The 21,045-nt window shown below is 66.4% G+C and overlaps 1 protein-coding gene across 2 annotated transcripts in view; it reads left to right on the top strand.

The window, feature by feature from the left end:
- SEMA6B (semaphorin 6B) overlaps nucleotides 1-19,951 on the top strand; it is a 21,873-nt gene extending 1,922 nt beyond the window's left edge. For both annotated transcript variants that reach the window (XM_049808932.1, XM_049808931.1), the window contains exons 2-17: nucleotides 12,791-12,939; nucleotides 13,176-13,305; nucleotides 13,643-13,703; nucleotides 13,806-13,868; nucleotides 14,270-14,371; nucleotides 14,545-14,635; nucleotides 14,723-14,842; nucleotides 14,949-15,037; nucleotides 15,144-15,361; nucleotides 15,488-15,619; nucleotides 15,969-16,118; nucleotides 16,819-17,013; nucleotides 17,677-17,817; nucleotides 18,082-18,159; nucleotides 18,364-18,422; nucleotides 18,525-19,951. In XM_049808932.1, the coding sequence (XP_049664889.1) occupies nucleotides 12,810-12,939; nucleotides 13,176-13,305; nucleotides 13,643-13,703; nucleotides 13,806-13,868; nucleotides 14,270-14,371; nucleotides 14,545-14,635; nucleotides 14,723-14,842; nucleotides 14,949-15,037; nucleotides 15,144-15,361; nucleotides 15,488-15,619; nucleotides 15,969-16,118; nucleotides 16,819-17,013; nucleotides 17,677-17,817; nucleotides 18,082-18,159; nucleotides 18,364-18,422; nucleotides 18,525-19,513 (2,748 nt within the window). In that variant the 5' untranslated portion in view covers nucleotides 12,791-12,809 and the 3' untranslated portion in view covers nucleotides 19,514-19,951. The remainder of the gene's footprint in view (nucleotides 1-12,790; nucleotides 12,940-13,175; nucleotides 13,306-13,642; nucleotides 13,704-13,805; nucleotides 13,869-14,269; nucleotides 14,372-14,544; nucleotides 14,636-14,722; nucleotides 14,843-14,948; nucleotides 15,038-15,143; nucleotides 15,362-15,487; nucleotides 15,620-15,968; nucleotides 16,119-16,818; nucleotides 17,014-17,676; nucleotides 17,818-18,081; nucleotides 18,160-18,363; nucleotides 18,423-18,524) is intronic.
- The last annotated feature ends 1,094 nt before the right edge of the window (nucleotides 19,952-21,045 follow it).

Raw genomic sequence — 21,045 nt, 5'->3', positions numbered from 1 at the left:
AGGCTGGTGTGTGCCCCCCACCCTGTGCAGCTTCTGATGGGCTGGGGGGGGGGGGGTGGAGGGCCTGAAATGGGGGGGCCCGGCCAATGCAGCCCCCAAAAGGGCAGTGGGGAGCAGTGAGGGCTCAGCCTGGGGGGGTTGGTGGTAGGGCCCCCCCCCCCCCCAAATAACTCGGCAGGGCTGGGGGGAGCAGAGCGCCCACAAATTGGGGGGGGGGTGTGTGTGCCTCGCTCCATCTCACTGGAGCTGTAACTTGGTGGGGACAAGGGATGGGGGGGGGCGACACGTGGTAGAAGTGGGGTACCCCCCCTGTATGGGGGGGGGGGGCTGGCAACCCCTGGCATCAGGGCAAGGCCGGGGAGCCCTGTGCAGGCAGAGTCTGGGGGGCTGGGGGGCTCTGTCCCCCCCCTTTTGGGGCTCAGCACCGTCTCACCGTCAGCAGGTTTGCCGGGGGGGGTAACTCTAAAATAACATGGGGGGGGGGGGTGCTGAGCCTGACCCGAATCCTGTCCTGTTGCCCTCCTTGCGGGGTGCCCTGGGCACCCCCTGAGCCTGACACCCCCCCCCCCCCGCAGGCCTGACCTCCATTGCTCCCCCATAACCCAGAGCAGTTGGGGTGCTGGGCCCCCCCCCCCCCCAGACCCCACCTGCCCCAGCTGGCCCCTCCGGACCCCTCCATGGGGCAGGAGGGAGTGGGGAGCCCCATCCCTGTGCAGGGGGTTTTGGGGGGGGCTCAGGACCCCCCCAGAGAAGTGGGGGGGTGGGGGGGGGGGCAGGGGGCTGTGCCATCGGCTCGGGGTGACCTTGGGTGAGCGCTGCCTCCCGCCGTGCCTCAGTTTCCCCTCCGCCAAACGAGGCCGTGAGCTGTGGGGGGTGCAGAGGGGAGCCCCCCCCCCAGTGTTGGGTGCTGCACTCAACCCCTCCACCCACCCTGGGGACCTGGGGGGGGGACACGACACATTTGCTATGAGTGACCCCACCTTGGGGACACCCACCTCTGCTTGTCCCCAGCACCTGGGAGAGGTGGGGACGATGGTGGCACCGCTGTCCCCCCCATCGTGTCCCCAATCTCTTTGGGGCCGGGTTGGCCCCAGCGGGGCCAGATCCTGCTCTGGGGATGCACGGGGGGGGGGTGGGGGGGGGGGATGGCTGAGCCCCCCATCCTGCTAAGACAAGCGTGGGGAAGGGGTGCATTGGCTTGGGGGGGCCCTTCTGGCCCGTGTCCCCCCCCCCCCCGGGCAATTTTAGCCACAATTTAGGGCCTGAACTGGTGACACTAGAGGGCAGCTCCCAGCTCTGCGCACAGCCGGCCGGTGCAGGATCCGGCCCTGGGTGCCAAGGCCCTGGCAGCGTGATGTCCCCGTGTCCCCGTCGTGTCCCCCCCCCCCCGCCACTTCACCGAGCCATGGGGTGATATTTGCAGGTGCGTGTCCCCCGCTGGGTGCTGGGGGCCAGATCCAGGTGGATGCTGAGGTGCTGAGCACGGGCAGCGATGCTTTGCCGGCCCCCGCCGAGACGGCCCTTTCGCGGCGTCCCCGGGGTGACACGGGAATTGGGTCACCGCTGTCACCGGGGCACGTGGCTGCGGTGGGGAGGTTTTGTGTATGGGGGGGGGGGGATGGAGATGGTCCCTGGGGTGGGGGGGTCAGGTTCTGAGGATGCTGGGGGGCAGCTCAGCCCCCGCCAGCGGGCGACGGTGCCGACGGTGTTTCGGCTGCGGGGGAGGTGGCTTCTTCCCCCCCCCCCCTCACCCCAAGAGCCGCTTCCCAAGATATTTTCGCTGCCGTTCCCATAAACAAAGGGAAATCACTAAATTCAACTCCCGGCAGCGGCAAAACCACCGGCAAACCGGACTGCGCTGCCCGGTGACCGCAGCGGTGGCCTTGCCCGCTCGTGGACACGCGTGCAGGCGCGTGCACGCGTGTGCGGGCGTGTGTAGGCGTGTGGGTGTGCCGTTCCCCGTTGGCACAGCTGGCCCCCTGGCTGCTTTCCCAAAACCAGGAGGTTTTTGGTGGCTTTACAGCCCTCCGAGCCCCTGCCAGGAGCCCAAAGTCACGGGGCAAGGTGGTGACGTGCCAGGCTGGGTGTCACCGTCCCCCATCGCACGCCCCCTCGGCCCTCGGAGCCGGCATCCCTTGCAGCTTGCTCTTCACGTGCCACGTGATGGTTTGGCTCCCAGTTAAACCAGTGGCTCCTGGGAGGGTTCTTCCCTTCCCACCAGTACCGGTGCTGGTGGGGGGGCTCAGCCCGGCCACGAGGCCCATGCCAGCGCGATGCTCGCCGGGTACCGGAGCTGGATGCAGATCCCTGCTGCAGTGCCGGATGCAGTTTGTATCCTTAGACAAGCTGGAATATTTTTAATTAAACCTGCCAGTTTGGATGCGATTTAATTTTTCAGTGGGCTGAGCTGCGCCGGCCCCTCGGTGCATCTCCTGCGCCGGGACCGCTCCAGCCGTATCTATTTCCCGGTGTTGCCTTCGGTGAGATTTTCCTACCGGGCTCAGACCGGTGGCTTTTCCCATGCCGGTATCTCTCGCTGTGCCGGGCGATCGGGTTGCCACCGGCCCGGGCAGGATGGTTTTGTGGTGATGCCGGTGCGGTGGCATCCGGCGTGTGTTCGGCAACATAAATAGTAGTAAAGAAAACCAAGAGCAAGCCTGGCTCCATCTGGGCTGTGCTGCTGCGCCTGCTTAGCCTGTTTGCGCCCGACCGCCGCCGGCATCACCCGATCGCCGTCGGCAGCACGGGTGCTGCGTCCTGGGGGGGCACTTGGGTCTCTTCTTCCCGTCCCTCCATCCCCAGGAGGGTGATGGAGGTGGCTGCCGGAGCGTGGTACCCAAAAGGATGGTGCCGTATCCCCGGCAGCGCCAAACCCCACCGCGGAGGGGACCCGGTGGCCCTGGGGACCCCCCCCCCCCCCCCCAGCTCGTCCCCGGGGACTGTCGGATTTCGGTTGCGTCTCCCAAAAGGGGTGACGGAGGTTTCGATTCCCTTCGCGAAGGCGGGAGGGAGAGGAAGAGTGATCGTCTGGCGCGGAGGAGATCCCAGTGGGGCTGCCTTGTGCTAACAGGATTTTACTCCCTATTTAATTACACTTTTGTCAAATTAAAAAAAAGAAAAAGAAAAAAAGGGGAAAAAAAGATCCCTCTCGTCTCTTTGTGACAGTTCCCGGCAGCCGGTTAATTAAAGAGCGACTGGTGAAGCCACCGGTCCCCAGAGGAGGTCCCAGGGGACCCCAGTCCCAGGGCTTGGCCGTCACGCCTCGGTTCCAGTTCTTCCCAGTTCAGCCCAGTTTGGCCTGCTGGTGGCGAGGCCGACCGTAGTTGTGGCAGCGTCGGCTAATCCCCGGTTTTTCCCTGTGTAATCCCACCCGCCGGGATAATCTCATCAAACCCGGCAGCGCCGCGGCCGAGCTCAGTGCCGCGTTTGGTGCTGGATGGATCTTGGGGGGGGGGAACGGACACGGTGGCCCTGGGGGAGCGGCGGCTGCGGACACGTCCTCGGTGGGGAGGTACGGGGCTGCGGATGCCCGTGGGGCTCTCGGGCAGCAGGTGGGGAAACTGAGGCACGGAGCGGGAGATGGCATGTGGCTTTGCAGTAGCTGGGGACCGAGACAGGGGGGTGGCGGCCATCCCCGTCCCAGCACCAAAACCAAATCCAAGGTGCTGGAGGAGCGTGGGATGGGAAGAGGCAACGGCGGCAGCACCCACATGCCCCCCGGAGAAACCGGATCCGGCTCCGGTTTGGGCGGTGGGAACGTAACTGGCTTTTATTATCAACCCCATCCATCATCTCCCGCCGGAGGACGTCGAGATAAAGCGCTGGGAAATTAGGAAGCGTTAAGAAGGCAGTTTGGGAGGCTGGGAACCGGGATCCGTTCTCGCCCCGTGCGGGGCCGGATCCTGCCCAGCGCAGCAGGTAGGGAGCGCGGAGCTGCAAATAACCCCGGCAGCTGCCCCGGCACCGGCTGCGCCCTATCCTTCATGTCACCTTTCGGGGAGCGAGCTGGCGCGGCGTGAGGTCAGCGCTGGGAATAGCCCGGGAGCACGGCCCGGGGCCTGATCCTGCCCGCCTGCGTGGGGAGGGGCTGTGCGGCCTCCCCGGTACGGGGGTGCTCAGCTGCCACGCACCGCCCTCCCCGCAGCACCCTGGTCAGAACTGGGGTGCACACGCAGGCTTCATTGCACAGCCCTTGCTGCTTCCATGCACAACAGCCCCGTGCACACGCGTGTGCGGACGTGTGCGTACCCCCACGCGTGCACGACAGCCCCACGTGCACGGCCCACCCCCCCAGCCCTGTGTGCACAGACGTGCACACCACTCCTGTGCACACGCGTCCCTGCACACCCCTCACACGCGTGACACCCCGTGCACAGACACCTGCACACGCGTGACGGCCAGTGCACATGCTGACACCTGCACACACGGGACACTTGGTGCACACAACACTGGCACACACGTGTGCCAGATACATGTGCCCAGCCGGTGCACGCACCAACTCCCGCACACGCGTGACACGTGGTCCACGCATACCTGCACACAGATGACACCCAGTGCACGCGCGCCGGCACACATGCGTGACGCCCGGTGCCCACACGCCTGCACGCGTGTGCCGGCTGCCGCGTATGCTGACACCTGCACGCACATGACCGCTGGTGCACACACGTGACGCCCGCTGCACACACCGACACCAGCACACGACACACGACGCGAGCCCCCTCGCACACGCGTGACACACCGTGCACACGCACCCGCACGCAGATGACACCCGGCACATCTGGCAGGGCCACCCAGGGGACGGGCACCTTTGTCACGGGTCCTGCTATGAGCTTTGCGGTGCCGGTGGCCGGGAGCACGCGGTGACGGCGGGGAAGGGACCGGGGCTGTGGCGGCCCGGTGGCCACCGGTGGCCGAGTGGGCTTTGCCGGTGCTGGCAGGAGAACAAGGAGCTGTTTCGAGGGCAGCGAGGAAACACCTGACCTTCCGGCGAGGCGCTGAGCGCGGAGGCGGCGGCGCTGGGCGCGCGCCCGCGAACAATGGCCCTTTGTTCCGCGCTGCCGCTGGCATCCCGCATCCTAGCCTGCATCCCATCCAGCATCCCGCATCTCAGCCTGCGTCCCCGTATCCTGGCCCGCATCCCCTATCCTAGCCTGCATCCCGTTCCCTATCCCGCATCCCGCGCCCCAGCCTGCATCCCAGCCCCCATCCCAGCCTGCGTCCCGCATCCCACCCTACATCCCGCATCCCGTCCACATCCTGCATCTCACATCCCACCCCGCATCGCATCCCGCATCCCACCCCGCATCCCTCATCCTACTCCGCATCCTGCATCCCACATCTCATCCGGCATCCCACATCCCCCATCCCACCCCGCATCCCATCCCACACCCCGGCAGCGCCGCAGTGCCAGCACCCACGCCAACTAGGCTCCCACGCGTCCCACAGCCCGGTCGAGGCTCCGGGTGCCCCCGTGCCGGGGTGCTGGTGGCACACGGTGGCGGGGGGTGTGGGGTGTGGGGGTGCCACCCCACGCAGCTCCCACGTGTCGCCAGCCGTCGCGGGACGCGGCAGCACGCGGCGCGGGTGCCGTCGCCGCCGAAACCTTTGAAGCCGGCGTCTGCGAAACAGCGAGCGGGATGGAGCGGGGTCGTACGGGTGAGCCTGCAGCCTCGCAGCGAGGAGGAGGAGGAGGAGGAGGAGGAGGAGGAGGCCACCGGGCGAAGGCTGGGCTCACGTGCCGTGGCCCACGCCCTGGCACCGGCAGCCGCTTCCCACTCTCCTGGCACACCGACCGTGCCGGAATCTGCCGGAGGCGGGAGCGGGTTTGCCGGGGGGGGTGGCTGTGGCTCGTGTCCCCACCGATGTCCCCGTCCCTTGGTGTCCCCAGGAGGTGGGTGGCTCGGAGGAGGGAGAAGGGTGTCCGCAGAGTGGGTGCCCTGGGTGGCAGCTCCAGGGCCACCATCACCTTGGGGACAGCGGGATGCTGGGGACGGTGACACAGCCGGGATCTGTGGGGACCCCCGGGGGGCCGCCACCCCCCCCAGCACTCGCCCGCACCCCTCACCCCTCTCCGCGCCGTTTCACCGAGCGGATATTTAATCTTATTTAACTACAAATAAGTGTTTTGAAGCGTGGAAATCTGAACTCGAGGCACCAGCTCCTGAGCTCGGAGCAATTAAAAGCCCCATTTTCCCGGCCGGAGCAGAGCAGCTGAGCGTGGCCGGACGCGGGGGAGCCCGAAATGAAAATAAACCCACCAAAACCAACAACTAAACTTTATTAAGGTTTAAAAAATGAGCAGGCTGAGGGGCTGAGCACTCCCTTCCAGCCTCCCTGGCACCTCCTCCAGCGCCGCTGGCTCTTCCCAGCTGCTGGAATCCGTGGGTTTGTTATTGTAGGGTTGCTTTCTCAGGATTGGGGTTGTTTTGGGGTTTTTTTTTGGGGGGGGTGTTTCTGAGCAGTGTGGGTGTGTACGGCGACCTCCCGTGCGGTTAACGATGGGGCTCTGCGCCCTGGTTTGTTACGGTAGGGTTCCCGCTTGGAGCTGGGTGTAAACATGCCGGTTTGTTATTGTAGGGTCTCCCGTGTGGAGCAGGGTTTGCCTGTTGGCTGTTGGGGTTGAACCAGGAGCCAGGCGTCCTTCTGTCTGCTCGGGGACGGGGCGCCCTGGGGATGGGGGGGATCCTGGGGATGGGGCTCCCAAGGGTTGGGACACCCAGGGGACTTGGGGTCCTTGGGGATGGGGACACCCTGGGGACTTGGGGTCCATGGGGATGAGGGACTCTGGGGACATGGGGTCCATGGGGATGGGGACACCCTGGAGACTTGGGGTCCATGGGGATGGGACACCCAGGGGACTTGGGGTCCATGGGGATGGGGGACTCTGGGGACATGGGGTCCATGGGGATGGGACACCCAGGGGACTTGGGGTCCATGGGGATGGGGGACTCTGGGGACATGGGGTCCATGGGGATGGGGACACCCTGGAGACTTGGGGTCCATGGGGATGGGACACCCAGGGGACTTGGGGTCCATGGGGATGGGGGACTCTGGGGACATGGGGTCCATGGGGATGGGGACACCCTGGAGACTTGGGGTCCATGGGGATGGGACACCCTGGGGACTTGGGGTCCATGGGGATGGGGGACTCTGGGGACATGGGCTCCATGAGGATGGGGACAGCCTGGGGACAGGGATCCCTGGGGATGGGGGACTCTGGGGACATGGGGTCCATGGGGATGGGGACACCCAGGGGACTTGGGGTACATGGGGATAGGGACACCCTGAGGACAGGGATCCCTGGGGATGGGGACACCCTGGGGACCAGGATCCCTGGGGATGGGGCACCCAGAGGACATGGGCTCCATGGGGATGGGGTCTCCCTGGGGACAGGGCTCCCTGCAGGCAGGGTTCCTGGGGGATATGGGCTCCCTGGGGACAGGGCACCCTGGGGATGGGGCACTCTGGGAACATGGGGTCCATGGGGATGGGGACACCCTGGGGACCAGGATCCCTGGGGATGGAGCACCCAGAGGACGTGGGCTCCGTAGGGATAGGGTCTCCCTGGGGACAGGGCACCCTGGGGTGCACAGGGGAGGTGTGATCCAGGGGACCGGCAGGGCTTTGGGTGGGGGCTTCAGGGAGCGGTGGCCAGGCTTGGGGTGGGAGCAGGGGGTTCCCCCTTCCCACGCCGAGGGGAAACTGAGGCATGAGGCCAGAAGCGATGACTCAGAGCGGCCGGACCTGCTCCTGCTGGTGGGACCTGTCTGCGGCCACCCACGGCTGGGGTGGCCCTGGGGCCATGCAGGTGCCAAAATGGGGTGCCGGGGTGAGGCTTGGCAGCCCAAGGGGACCTGGTGAGGGTGCAGAGCCCCTGGGGTGGCACAGGTGAGCAGGGAGGATGGGGGGGGGGGGTGACTTTGGGGACAAGGGAATGAGTGCCCTTGGGGACAAGGAGGGTGACGGGGGGGACAGGAGGGACATTGGGGGGGGGTGTCTGTAGGGACAAGTGCCTTGGGGGGACCAGCAGGACAGGAGGATCCGTGTGCCCTGGGGGAACAAGGGCTGTGAATTGGGGGGGGGAGGGGGGGGACCAGCACCCCTGCGTGCCACCCCCACTGTCCCCTCGATGGGGTTTATTTTGGTGTGAGACGTGATGTCTCTTCGATAGGAAACCGTCCTTAATACACAGATGAGTATGTATTTAATATGCAAATTACCATGCGGCTCTGGCTGGCCACCAGCACCTCCCTGGCGTGGTGGAAGGGACATGCTGGGGGGCACCCATGGGTGTCACCCGGTGGGTATCGAAGGTGCTGACGGCACCCAGCGGTTCGTCTCACCCCTGGGCACTCGCGGCGGGTGACAGATGCGGGGACAAAGCCACCCAAAGTGACCGTGGGGGGTCCCCACCATCCCCAGCACCCGTGTCGGGGGCTCGGACCCCCTTTGTGCCTGAGGATGTCCCAAAGAGCCCGGACTCGTGGGTCCCCACTCGGGGGGTGTCGTGGGCGATGGGGAGGGGACAGGGATGGGGACAGGGATGGGGGCTATAAACGGCAGCTGTAAGCGGAGCCGGTAACCGGAGCGGGAGGCCCGGGGGGGACATTTGAGCCGCCGGCGGGGCCGCGGAAGCGCCAAGGTAAATGGTGGGTGCTGTATATGTGTGTCATGTGTCCCCCCCCCCCCAAAAAAAAAGCCACCACGCTGGTGGCCTCCTGTCCCCGTCACCCGCATGGGGACCCCACTGATGCTGGGGTCTCCTCCATCCTCAGCTCTGGGGGTCCTAACTGCCTGCAGGACCCCCCCCCCCCCAAAGTGCTGCTTGGCAAAAGGAGGGGGGGGGGACACACATGGCAGGGGACAGGGCCAGGGCCAGCTCGTGGTGCCAGGTGGCCGGGGTGACATTTGCTCCGTCGTGGGGACAGCTGCTTCCTGGCTCTGCCATCTGAACCGGGCCCGGAACGGAAACCCGGGGGGGGGGGACGGTGGGTTGGAGACTGAGCCCCCCCCCCCCCCCCCCCCAGCCCCGGTGGCAGCAGCAGCTGGGTTGGTTGGGGAGAGGGGGGGGGGGGTCCCCATGGGAATTTCAGGGAGGGGGGGGGGGCTACTGTTGGTGACCCCCAAACCCCCTCTATGGCAACTGGAAGGGGGGTGCCCCCCCCCCCCCCCCATGCGACCCCGCCGAGCAAGGGATGCTCTGGGGACCAGGAGCTGCATTTTGGGGGGCTGGCAAGCATGGGGGTGGGGGGCATTTTCGTTAATGCTGCTTATAAAAGCTTCATTAGCATATCTAATTGCGGATTGCTTATTGGCGCTGGGTACTTTCTAAAGGAAATTACCCCAAACAGCAAATAAAATCTGGCATTAGCCCTATAAAAAGGGAAGGGATTTAGATAGTGAGATAATACCGTCGCTCCATACGGGGGGGGGGGTTGAATAACGCGCCCCTCGTCAGATCCTGGCTAACGAACTCTGATTAATTAGAGGCCGCTGGCTGGTCGTGCTGGGCCGCCGCTGCCGTTATTCCCCCAAAAGGTTGTATTTTAAGGAATTTCAGGGTTGGTGTGTCCCACCCCCATTTCCCAGTGCGTCCCCCCCATTTCCCAGTGCCTTTCTAATGGGTTTATGTTTGAGGCTGAGCCGGCGCGGATGAAATCTGGGATCCCATGGGAATGAGCCGAACCGGGATCAGCTCGGTGAGATTGGGGGGGGAACGACACACCGTGGTCCCTCTGTCCCCACCGTGCCTTGTGTGGGGGTGTCACCACCGGGGTGTCACCGGGTGGGCTCGTGCCGGCTCGACGCTTTTGGAGGGGGACGCCGCGATGCCGCTTGGGGTGTCCTATGGGTGGCCCCCCCCGGGTGACAGCTGCCGGGGGGGGGGGTGATGGCTCCGGTTACGGTGACATCAGCCCTACCTTCCCACCTGGCGCGGGTGGGGGGCGAAGACCCCCCCTCCCTTGGGGGTCCCTGGGGGGGGGTGTACGTGACAGCTGAGCTGGTTTTGGGACGCCGGAGCCCCCAGTGCCGTTGGGGCATCCTGGGGCGGGGGGATGACCCACCCCCAGCTATGGGACCCAGGCGTCCGGGACCCCCCGTCTGAGCGGTGGGGGACAGCGGTGGCAGTGCCATAGGGCCAACGGCGGAGGCGGCCGGCGGAGTTCAGGTGGGCAGAGTGGGGTGCCGGGGGGGGTGGGAGCCGTGCCCAGACACCACGGTGAAGGGCTCAAATCCCTGGGGGGGGGGGGGGGGGGCATGGGGGAGGCTGGCAGCCCCTTCTTTGGGGTCACGGGGACCCCACTGCGCTTGGGGATCACTGCAGTCCCCCTATATCAGCTGCTGGAAATTATGGCATGGGGGGGTGGCAAACTGAGGGGCTGCCCCCCCCTTTCTCCCCATCACCCCTGTGTTGAGGGTCAGGGAGATGCTGGGGGGGGGGTGGGGGGGTGGGACAGGGTGTGCGGCTGCCCCGCCCCCCCCCCCCCCAAAGCCTTCTGCGCAGCGGGTGAGGGCTGAGCGCGCTTTCAAATGGGGAAACTGAGGCACGGAGCAGGGGGCTGCAGCAAGGACAAGGGACATGCCCGAGGCTGTTCAGCCGCTCTGTGTCACAGACATCCAAGCTGGACACCCCCGACCCCCCCCCCAGCCCACCCAGGACAGCTGCCCTATCCCCACCCGCTGCCTCAGTTTCCCCACAACCACGTTGGGGGACATGCACGGTGACCGTCCCCTCTCCTCCGCCACTGCTGTGAATGGGTCCCTGTTTGTCACCCATCTCCCCTCCGTGCCCCCCTCCCCACCGGCCCCCTCCTCCCCGCTGCTTTCTTACGCTGCCTTTTCTTTGCCCGCACAATCGCAGGCATTTATGGTGCCGGAGGCTCTGGTTACCCCGCGCTCGCCCGCTGTCACCACACAGGCTTAGGTGGGGGGGGGACGGTGACACCAGACCTCCCCAGCTTGGGGTTACGGGGGCCCAAGGCTGTGACACGACCTCCCCCGCGCCCCAATTCCCACCCGGCGTGGGTGGATTCTCAGGTGGCTGATATACGCTGAGCCCTTCCTTCAAGCTGTTTTTTGGGGGACACCCCCCCCCCCCCCCGCTCCGGCACCTGGGGACCCCACAGGGATGCTTAAATTTGGTGATTTTTGGATGATGTTGGGGTTGAGGGGAGTTACGGCGTGGGGATATCATTACCCAAGCGGAATGGCTCGTTTGGGTAACGAGGCTGGGCGAGGAGCCCCCGACAGCCCCTAAAGAGAAAGCTGGGGAGGGGGGGATAGTTTGGGGGAGCCCCCTAATTCAGCTCAGATGCTAAAAACCTCTGCGACTTTAATTATAGCAATTAAATTGTTAATGGCTTTTATAAAACAGCCCAAGCACAAAAAAATAGATTAAAAACCAGGAATTTCCAGGCTGGTTCCCCAGGGGATGGAGCCCATTCTGGCCGGTTTGTCACCCGCGGCACGCCGACACCGGCCCGGCTGCACCGGTAGGTGCAGCCGGGCTGGTGTCGGCGTGCCGCGGGTGACAAACCGGTAGCTCCCTGTGCCAGAAACAGCTCATTTCCCTCTAATTTGGGGAAAAATCCCCCCCTATCCCGCTCCTCGTCACAAACTCGTCGGCAACACCAACCCTCCGGCTTGCTTTTGGAGTTCGCCGTAGTTGTGCCGCCGGCGTTGCCGGCTTGGAGCGGGTGTCCCTGGGGGCTGTGACACTGAGGGGACTGGGTTGGGTGTCCCTGGGGTCCACGACACCGTGGGGACGAGGTCGGTTGTCCCCAGGGGCTGTGACACCAGGGTCAGGTCCTATTGGGGTCAGATCCTACCCGGGGGGGGGGGGCTGTGAGACCGCAGGGTCAGGGTCAGGTGTCCCCGGAGGCTGTGACACCGAAGAGGGGACGGGGATGGGGACAGTGCCGGGTCTCACCGGGACCGGTGACACCGCAGAAGGAACGGGGTCGAGTGTCCCCACTGGCGCCGTGACCCCCCCCCCCCCCAGCCCCACGCAATGTCACCCTTCCTCGCTCCCCGCGGGGGACGCGGCGGCAGGAGGGCGACGGTTCGATCGGAGCCGCTCCCTGCTTTCATGGAATTGATAATCAATTAAATCCCCGCCTGGCTGCTAATTACCCAGCCCTATCCCCGTCCCCACTGCCCCACGGGAAGAGGGGCAGGATGGTGACGGTGGCCCGGTGCGGTGGCGGGGACGGTGGCGGTGGCATTGGGACTGTCTTGCTGGGAGGGTGCCGTGGCACGTGGCGCTCCGAAGTGTCCCCAGGGATTTGCCGAGCGATTCCGACGGCATTTCGGATGGGGTGGGGGGAATGTCTCGCTGGCTTCTCCTCTGTCCCCATGTCCCCAGCCCTGCCATGCCACCACGCGCTGGCTTCGTTCGCTTATGGATTGTCGTTGGGGAGCCACCAGTAAAGGCCCAGTTTGGGCCCAGTAGCCCCAGTGCGGAGCCGCGCAGGCGCTGGGGGTGACTCGGCGGGGGCACGGGGGCCGCTTTTCCCAGCATATTTGAAATTCTTCAGCCGGGGAAGGATTCGCTTCCCTATCGCCAGTCCCAGCCGCATCCCTTGCCGGCCCCTCGCCGCTGGCACCGGCCCAGCTTCGGCGTCTTAAGCCCCCTCCGCCTTCCCCGAGACCCCCCCGGACCCCAGCACCGGTGATGGGTTTGGATTGCGGGTGCTACTGGGGTGGGGGAGTCAGTGGCACGCGATGGGGAGGGAACCCAGGCGTCTGGGTGGGTGCTGCCCCCCCCTCCCACCTCTCCCCGTGCCCACAGGTGTGGTGGGTGCCCACCCATGTCGGGGGACACCATGGGGCCACCCCCCCGCGTCCCCCTCGTCCTGCTGCTCCTGCTCGCGGCGGAGAGGACGGCCCATGGCACCTTCCCCGAGGAGCCTGGCCCCATCGCCGTGGCCCCCGAGGACTGTGAGTGCCCACCCGGGGCGGGGGGGGGTGCTGGGTGGGGGTCAGGGTGCTGCATCAGATGTGCAAGGAGGGACGTGGCTCGGCATGGAGAGAGGATGGGGTTTTGGGGTGCTTTGGGGGGAAGGCAGAAGGGGGGCACCCATGGGGAGGGGTTTTGGGGGTGCTTTGGGGGAGCTGGGGTGGGTGGGGATGCCCTGGCAGCGTGTGACCCCCCACCTCTTGTGTGTCCCCCCCAGATGTGAAGCACTACGCCGTCTTCGTGGGCCACGGGACGAGCCGCCCGGCCGGCCCTGAGGGTGGGGGGACCCAACGCCTCAACATCCAGCGCATCCTCAAGGTCAACCGGACGCTCTTCATTGGAGACAGGTCCGAAACGTGGCACCCCAAAGCCTCCCCCTCCCTGGGGGGGTGAGCACCTGACACCCACCCCAACCCTTTTTGCTGGGGAGGGACCCCACTACCTGTCCTGGGACACCCCAAAATCTGCCAGGGGGCATCCCGGGGGGCTCCGGCGGGGCTGTCCCTACCTCAGTGATGCTCATCACCCACCCCAGCACCCCACATCTCCCCAAGGGGATGGGGGTGGATCCCACAGCCCCCCCCCCCCCCAACATGCCTCGGTGGGGGGCATGTCCCCGGGGTGCCCCTGAGCATCACAGCTGGGAGTCCTGCAGGGTGGTGACACCCGTGTCCCCCTCCCCAGGGACAATGTCTACCGCGTGAGCCTGGAGCCCACCGGTGCCGGCGAGATGCGCTACCACCGGGTAAGTGCTGAGCCCCCAGGTACCGGGGGGGGGACACCGGGGGGGGGGGGTGCTGCGGGCTTCTTCCCAGCCCCACACTGGGTTTTCTCCCCCCCACTCCAGAAGCTGACGTGGCGCTCGAACCAGCACGACATCAGCATCTGTCGGATGAAGGGGAAACAAGAGGTTTGTTTCGGGGTGGGGGGGTCTGCACCCCATGAGACTCACCCCCGGGTGGGGACCGAGCACCTTCCTGCACCCAATGTCACACGGACAAAGCCACCCCGTGTGTCCCCCCCCGGTGTCACCGTCCGTCTCCCCGCTCCCTGCCAGCGGTTGTGTCTGTGATTTATTGGCCGCTTGGATAATTGGGTTTGTAATTAATTATTTCGGGCCTGTGGATCAGAGCAGGCACAGCCCAGCAGCTGCCAGAAATCCAATTTCCAGGACCCATAAATGCCACTTTGGGGTGAAAACACCCCCCAAACCAGACCCTCACAGCGATGGGGGCCTGAGTGGGAGCACCCAGGGGTGGGGTGGGGGGGCTGCAGGTACCGAGGGGTGACGGTCCCCTCTCGCCGGCGCAGGCAGAGTGCCGTAACTTCGTCAAGGTGCTGCTGGTGCGGAACGAGAGCCTGCTCTTCGTCTGCGGCACCAACGCCTTCAACCCCGTCTGTGCCAACTACAGCGTGAGTCACCCACACCCCGCCGGGACAGGGACACCCGGGACCCCTCGTGTCACCCCCTCTGTGTCTGGGTGACCGGCTCTGCGGGCAGGGGATGCTCCCGCCCGCGCTGCCGAGGCAGCCCGGACCCCGGTGCCTGCGTGGCATCGCTCACGGCCCCGTCTCACCCGTTATAGATGGACACGCTGGAGCCCATCGGGGACAACATCAGCGGCATGGCCCGGTGTCCCTACGACCCCAAGCACGCCAACGTGGCCCTCTTCACAGGTCAGTGCCGGCACCGCCGGCACCGTGCCGGGCGCTCTGCCCGCCGTCCCCTGCCCCGCGCCCGGCTGACGCCCCTCTCCCACGCAGGGGGGATGCTCTTCACCGCCACGGTGACGGATTTCCTGGCCATCGATGCCGTCATCTACCGCAGCCTGGGGGACAGCCCGACCCTCCGCACCGTCAAACACGACTCCAAATGGTTCAAAGGTGCCTCCCCCGGGCGCGGTGCCCACCGCGTGCCATGCCGAGACGTGGCACGCGTCCCCTTTCACGCCAACCTGGGACATCCCTGACCCTGCCACTGTCCCCGCAGAGCCCTACTTCGTGCACGCCGTGGAATGGAGGAGCCACGTCTACTTCTTCTTCCGGGAGATCGCCATGGAGTTCAACTACCTTGAGAAGGTGGGAGACATCCCCGCGGTGGCCTGAGACACCCGGGGTGGGGACAGGGACAAAGGGATGGTCATCGGGGTTGGGTACCAGGTGACGATGGGTGTCCAATCCACAGGTGGTGGTGTCCCGGGTGGCCCGGGTGTGTAAGAACGACATGGGGGGCTCGCAGCGGGTGCTGGAGAAGCAGTGGACCTCCTTCCTCAAGGCCCGGCTCAACTGCTCCGTGCCAGGCGACTCACATTTCTACTTCAACGTCATCCAAGCCGTGACGGACATCCTGGAACTGGACGGGCGCCCCGTGGTGCTGGCCGTCTTCTCCACGCCTGCCAACAGGTCGGACCCTCTTGTGCCCTGCTGAGACCCCCAGAGCTGGGCTGGGACCCTTCTGTGCGCCCCAGTGACCGTGGGGGACATGGGAGGATGGGTTGAGGTGTTGACCCTGTGCCCGCATCCCCCCAGCATCCCCGGCTCGGCCGTCTGCGCCTTCGACATGACCCAAGTGGCTGCCGTCTTCGAGGGACGTTTCCGGGAGCAGAAATCGCCCGAGTCCATCTGGACGCCCGTGCCCGAGGACATGGTGCCGAAGCCTCGGTGGGTGACGCACCGCTGGGACGGGGATGGGGACAGCCGGGCTGGGACTGGCGGGAAGGGGCATGGGGATAGGGATGGGGACAAGGATGGGGACCTGGACAGGGCTGGTACCTAAAGGAAGAGCGATGGGAGTGGGTATAGGGTCAGGGATGGGGAGAGGGACAGGATGGGGACAGGGAGGAGGACAGGAGTGATCGGGGCTGGTACCTGCAGGGCGGGTGGTGGGGATGATGATGGGGACTGGGGACAGGAACAGTGACAGCCATGGCCAGTACCAGCTGGGCTGGGGACAGGGCTGGGGACAGGGCCGGCACGGCCGTGGGGACGCTAAGCCGTGGCGCGGCCGCAGGCCCGGGTGCTGCGCGTCCCCGGGGATGCGCTACAACTCCTCCAGCACCTTCCCCGACGAGATCCTCAACTTCGTCAAGACGCACCCGCTGATGGACGAGGCGGTGCCGTCCCTGGGCAACGTGCCTTGGATCCTCCGCACCATGAGCCGGTGAGTGCCCCGGGGCAGGATCCGGCCCGAGGAGGGTGCTGGTGGGTGCTGGTGGCCAGACCTTCTTGGGCCACCCTTGCACGTGTGTGCCAGCACCGAGGGAGCACTGGGAGACCTGATAAATCTCATAAACTTTGCAGTCAAGATTGTTTCATCCTAATTAAATCTGCCTTAATTGCTGCTTGATGGAGAATTAATCAAGCGGCGCTCTCGGGCTGTAGCCTCCCGCCGGCAGGGCAGCCGGGGTACAGGCAGGGCTGGGGACGGGGCCATGGGGTTGGGGACGGGGACACGGGGCTGGGGATGGGCACGTGGGGCTGGGGAGCGGCTGGGATCCTGTGGAGGGATCGGGGGGATCTGGGCTGGTTCCTTAGTGGGATCTGAGCTGGGTCCCAGCTGGGATCTGGGTGGAATCCAGGCTGGGTCCAGGCAGGATGTGGGCAGGATCCTGGCTGGGGTCTGGGATGGGTCTGGCTGGGACCTGGGATGGGTCCTGGCCAGGATCTGGACTAGTTTCCATTTGGGATCTGCACGGCCCCTCATGCTGCTTGGGGACTCCCTGCTCTAGGCCAGCCACAACCTGTCCATCCCTGGGGGGGGGGGGGTGTCCCAGCCCCTCACCCTGCCTCAGTTTCCCCCTCCCTGGGGACAAACGCAGGTTCCCGCACGCCCCAACGCCTGCTCTGTTCACACCACGCAGGTACCAGCTCCGCAAGATCGTGGTGGACAATGCAGCGGGGCCGTGGGGCAACCACACCGTGGTCTTCCTCGGCTCCAGCACGGGCACCGTCCTCAAGTTCCTCATCCAGCCCAACGCCAGCACCAGTCCCGTGCCCACCGCCCCTGGCAGCCAGAGCGTCTTCCTGGAGGAATTTGAGACCTACCACCCCGGGAGGTGGGTGCTGGGGTGGTGGGAGGGAGGAGAGGGGAGGAGTGGGTGACCGGGTGGGTGGGTGGGGGTGGTCAGATGTGTGGATGGTTGGGTGGGTGGTTGGATGGATGGATGGTTGGATGGATGGATGGGTGGATGGTTGGATAAGTGGTTGGATGGGTGCGTAGGTGGGTGGGTGGGTGATTGGATGGTTGGGTGGGTGGGTGGATGGATGGATGGATGGATGGATGGATGGATGGATTGATGGATGGATGGATGGATGGGCGAGTGGTTGGACGGGTGCGTAGGTGGGTGGGTGGTTGGATGGGTCGATGGATGGATGGATGAGTAGTTGGATGGGTGGGTGGGGGGATGAGTGGTTGGAGAGCTGGATGGATGGGAGTGGTTGGATTGATGGGTGGGTGGGTGGATGAGACGTTTAGGGAGGGATCGATGGTTGTAAGGTGACAGGGGAGGATGAATGAGGCGGTTGCGGATGAGTGGATGGGTGAGATGGATGGGTGGTTGGAGGGGGTGGGTCAGAGGGATGCAAGGGGTGGGGGGGTGAATGGGGTGGGGGGAACGGGTGAGATGGCCTCCTCTGGACCAGCCTATGCTGTGGCCACCTCCATGGCGGGCAGGCGTGGACCAGGGCCGGGACCACGCTGATCTCTGCCCTGTCCCCAGGTGTGGCCGGGACACAGAGGACGAGCGGCGGCTCCTGGGGCTGGAGCTGGACAAGGCGGCGGGGTCCCTGCTGCTGGCCTTCCCCCCGTGCGTGGCCAGGGTGCCAGTGGCTCGCTGCCAGCAGCACTCGGGCTGCATGAAGTGAGTGCGCCGGTCTCAGCCGCTCCCCGGGTTGGGCAGGGCTCGCTGCGGTGCGGGGGGCACGCGAGGAGCAGGGAAGGGTTACCTTCGCATCCCGGGAATTTGCCCTACGCCGGGATCCGGCTGGGAAGGACTCAGCGTGGCTGGGAGCACGGCCGGGGGAAACTGAGGCACGGCGTGGTGCGGGGCCAGGGTCCCTCGCGGGGGCCAGGGTGTCATCCTCGCCGTGTCGGGGCCGATCCTGACATCTCCGCTCCCTGCCAGGAACTGCCTCGGGAGCCGGGATCCGTACTGCGGCTGGACGCCGGAGGGATCCTGCATCTTCCTGGAGCCCAGCCCCAGGTAACGCTGCCAGGCCTGGGGGCGTGGGGGGGGGACACGACACAGCGGGGTCCCAGGGGCTCCCCAGGGACCATCGGCTCCTGCAAACCCCCCTACCACTGAGACCCAGCAAACTCATTGCTTTCCGAAGCAAGCTGGGAGCCCTCGGCCAGGCTATTAGGGACCAGCTGACACCCCCCCTCCCCATATTTGCACCCCCCCCAGGGTGGCCTTCGAGCAGGACATCGCCGGCGGCAGCACGTCCCACCTGGGCGAATGCGAGGGTGAGCGTGGGGCAGGGACGGGGCTCGGGGACGCGGCGGTGGCACCGCCACGTCCCCACGGTGGCCGTCCCCTGACGTCTCGCCCCATCCGCCATCACCCAGGGCTGGTGACGGAGAGCTTCGTGGATGAGCCGGACGGACTGGTATCGGTGAACCTGTTGGTGATCTCCTCCGTAGCCGCCTTCGTCATCGGCGCCGTCATCTCCGGCTTCAGCGTCTGCTGGTTCATCGGCCACCGGGACCGCAAGGAGCTGGCGCGTCGCAAGGACAAGGAGACCATCCTGGCGCACAGCGAGTCGGTGGTGAGCGTCAGCCGGTTGGGCGAGCGGCGGGCGCGCGGCGGGCAACCCGGCGCCTTGCTGGCCCCGCTCATGCCCAACGGTTGGCCCAAGGAGTTGGGGAAGGTCACCCAACACGACTTGGATTCGGGGGTCCTGCCCACGCCGGAGCAGACCCCGTTGCAGCAGAAACGCTGCCCCGGCGCCCTCCAAAACTGCACCTGGGAGCAGAGTCATAACATCATCAACGCCGCTTTGCGGGACCCCGGTGGATCCGGCACTACCGTCGCCGTCGCCGGTCGGCTGCACGCCGGTTCCGGCCGCTCGGCTCGCGGTATCCCTCTCTCCTGCCACGCCATCCTGGTGGATCAGGAGCTGGAGGCCGAACTCAGCGACTCCTCGGGTGACGGGCATTGGGGTCGGGACACCCAGGAGGGTCCCCGAACCCGTCAACACCCACCCGCCGGCACCCGCCGCCCACCCCGCAGCTCCTACGGTGACTTCGCCGGCACGCCGCACCCCAGCCCCGATCGCCGACGGGTGGTTTCGGCACCCGGTGGGGAGGGGAGAGACTTTACCGAGGGGCCACCCTGGCACCCCGAGCAGCTGAACTTCAACGCCAACAATGGCACGGGCCGCCCCGGCGCCCACCTCAAGAGGAACCACACGTTCAACAGCGGCGAGGCGCCGGCGGGCGGTTACGGGCGACACGGCACCGCGTCGCGGGCACCCGGCACCGGGCCCCCACGGGCGCTGACGGACCTCCACCACCTCCTGCGCTACGGCATGGAGCGGACTCCCTCGGGAAAATAGGGTCCCACCTTGCGCGTGTCGTTCCCCCCCCACCCACCCACCCGGGACAATGATGGGGACCCCCCACCCAGGGCTCCCTGGGGACGGGGAGGGGTGGCCGGGCAGGAGCTGCGGGCATGGGGTGAGATGCTGCATGGGTGGAGGGGGGACAGGGACCCCCTGGGTGCCCCCAGATAGGGTTTGGGGGTGTCGTCCCCCCCCCGGTTGGCGTGGGGCAGTGCCCCACGCTCCGGCTGCTTTGCCCTGCGTCCTGGGAAGTGGGGGGGGGGGGGGTGTCCGTCCATCCCGTCCCCTCCCCAGGCTGGACCCAGGGACGGTGGCACCCCTGGGAGGGGGATCCCTGGGAGGCAGCAGGATGGACGCACGGACACGGGCACAGCCGAGGTGACCCCCCCCCCCCCCCCCACCCCGCAGCCCCTCGGTCCCATCACCTGCACCCAAGCAACCCTTGGGGGGGGGGGCTTGTGGGTGCTGCCAGCACCCTGGGGACACCCGGCCGGGGGGTGCCACAGGGGTGCAGTGGTTGCAGTGGTGGGACACGGTGAATATTTGGGGTGCAGGGGGGGGCCCAAATGTGTGTTATCTGGGGACGGGACACACTTACACCCCCCCGGCCTGGCGTCAACCCCTGCCCAGTGCCAGCTTGGGGGGGGGAGGGAGGTCATTCACCACCACCCCCCCCACAGTACCCCCCTCCTGGAAAGCACAGCCGGGGTGTGGGGGCACCGCTGGGGCTTTGGGGGGGGGGGGCGGTCCCCACCGAACCCACTCTCTGCTGGCAAAGGGTGCCCTTTCGGTGTCACCCCTGCCCGGCCCTGGGGTGACGGGTCCCTGGGGGAGGGTGACAGGCTGTAAATAGGGTGGGGGGCGGCGGGTGCCCCCCCCCCCCCCGCGGCCATGCATGCGGCCGCCCGCGGTCTGTACCCCGCGGCCCCAATAAACGCCCGTTTACCGGAGGCGACTCCCCCGCCACCGCCTCGGCACCTTCTTACATCCCCCCTCCCCATTCCGCGGGCACACGCACACCCCCTTGCACACACAGGTGCACCCACCCACCCGTGCTTACACCCACACCCTGTGTTCCCCCCCCCCAGCACCCCAACCCACTGACTCCCAGCCTTTCTCCCATGCAATGAGTTCCTCCGTGCTCAGCCCGCGGCACCCACCGGCCACGGCTCATCGTGCCACGGAGCCACTCGTGGGGCTTCGCCACGAGGCAGCGGGTGCCACGTGGGGTCCCAACCGCCCCTCCCCAGCACCCATGATATGCCGTGCCTCAGTTTCCCCCAATGTGGGTCTACCAGCACCGTGTGCTGCCCGTGGTGTGGTGGGTGCTGGGGTGCCATAAAGTCCCCGAGAGGGGTGAGGGTGGAAATGGGGGGGGGGGGGGGTCACTACTGTGTCCCTCGAGAGCCGTGGAGTGCAATGGGGATACGGGGACACCAGCACCCTGATCCCGGATGCCAGCGCCCTGTGAGCTGGCAGCGAAAGCGGCGATTTCCCAACCGTCACGTGTGGCCGAGCCGCCAACA

Source organism: Accipiter gentilis, chromosome 8, assembly GCF_929443795.1.
Source record: "Accipiter gentilis chromosome 8, bAccGen1.1, whole genome shotgun sequence".
In the NCBI taxonomy this organism is placed as follows: domain Eukaryota; kingdom Metazoa; phylum Chordata; class Aves; order Accipitriformes; family Accipitridae; genus Astur; species Astur gentilis.
This window is presented reverse-complemented; position numbering and strand designations above follow the sequence as displayed.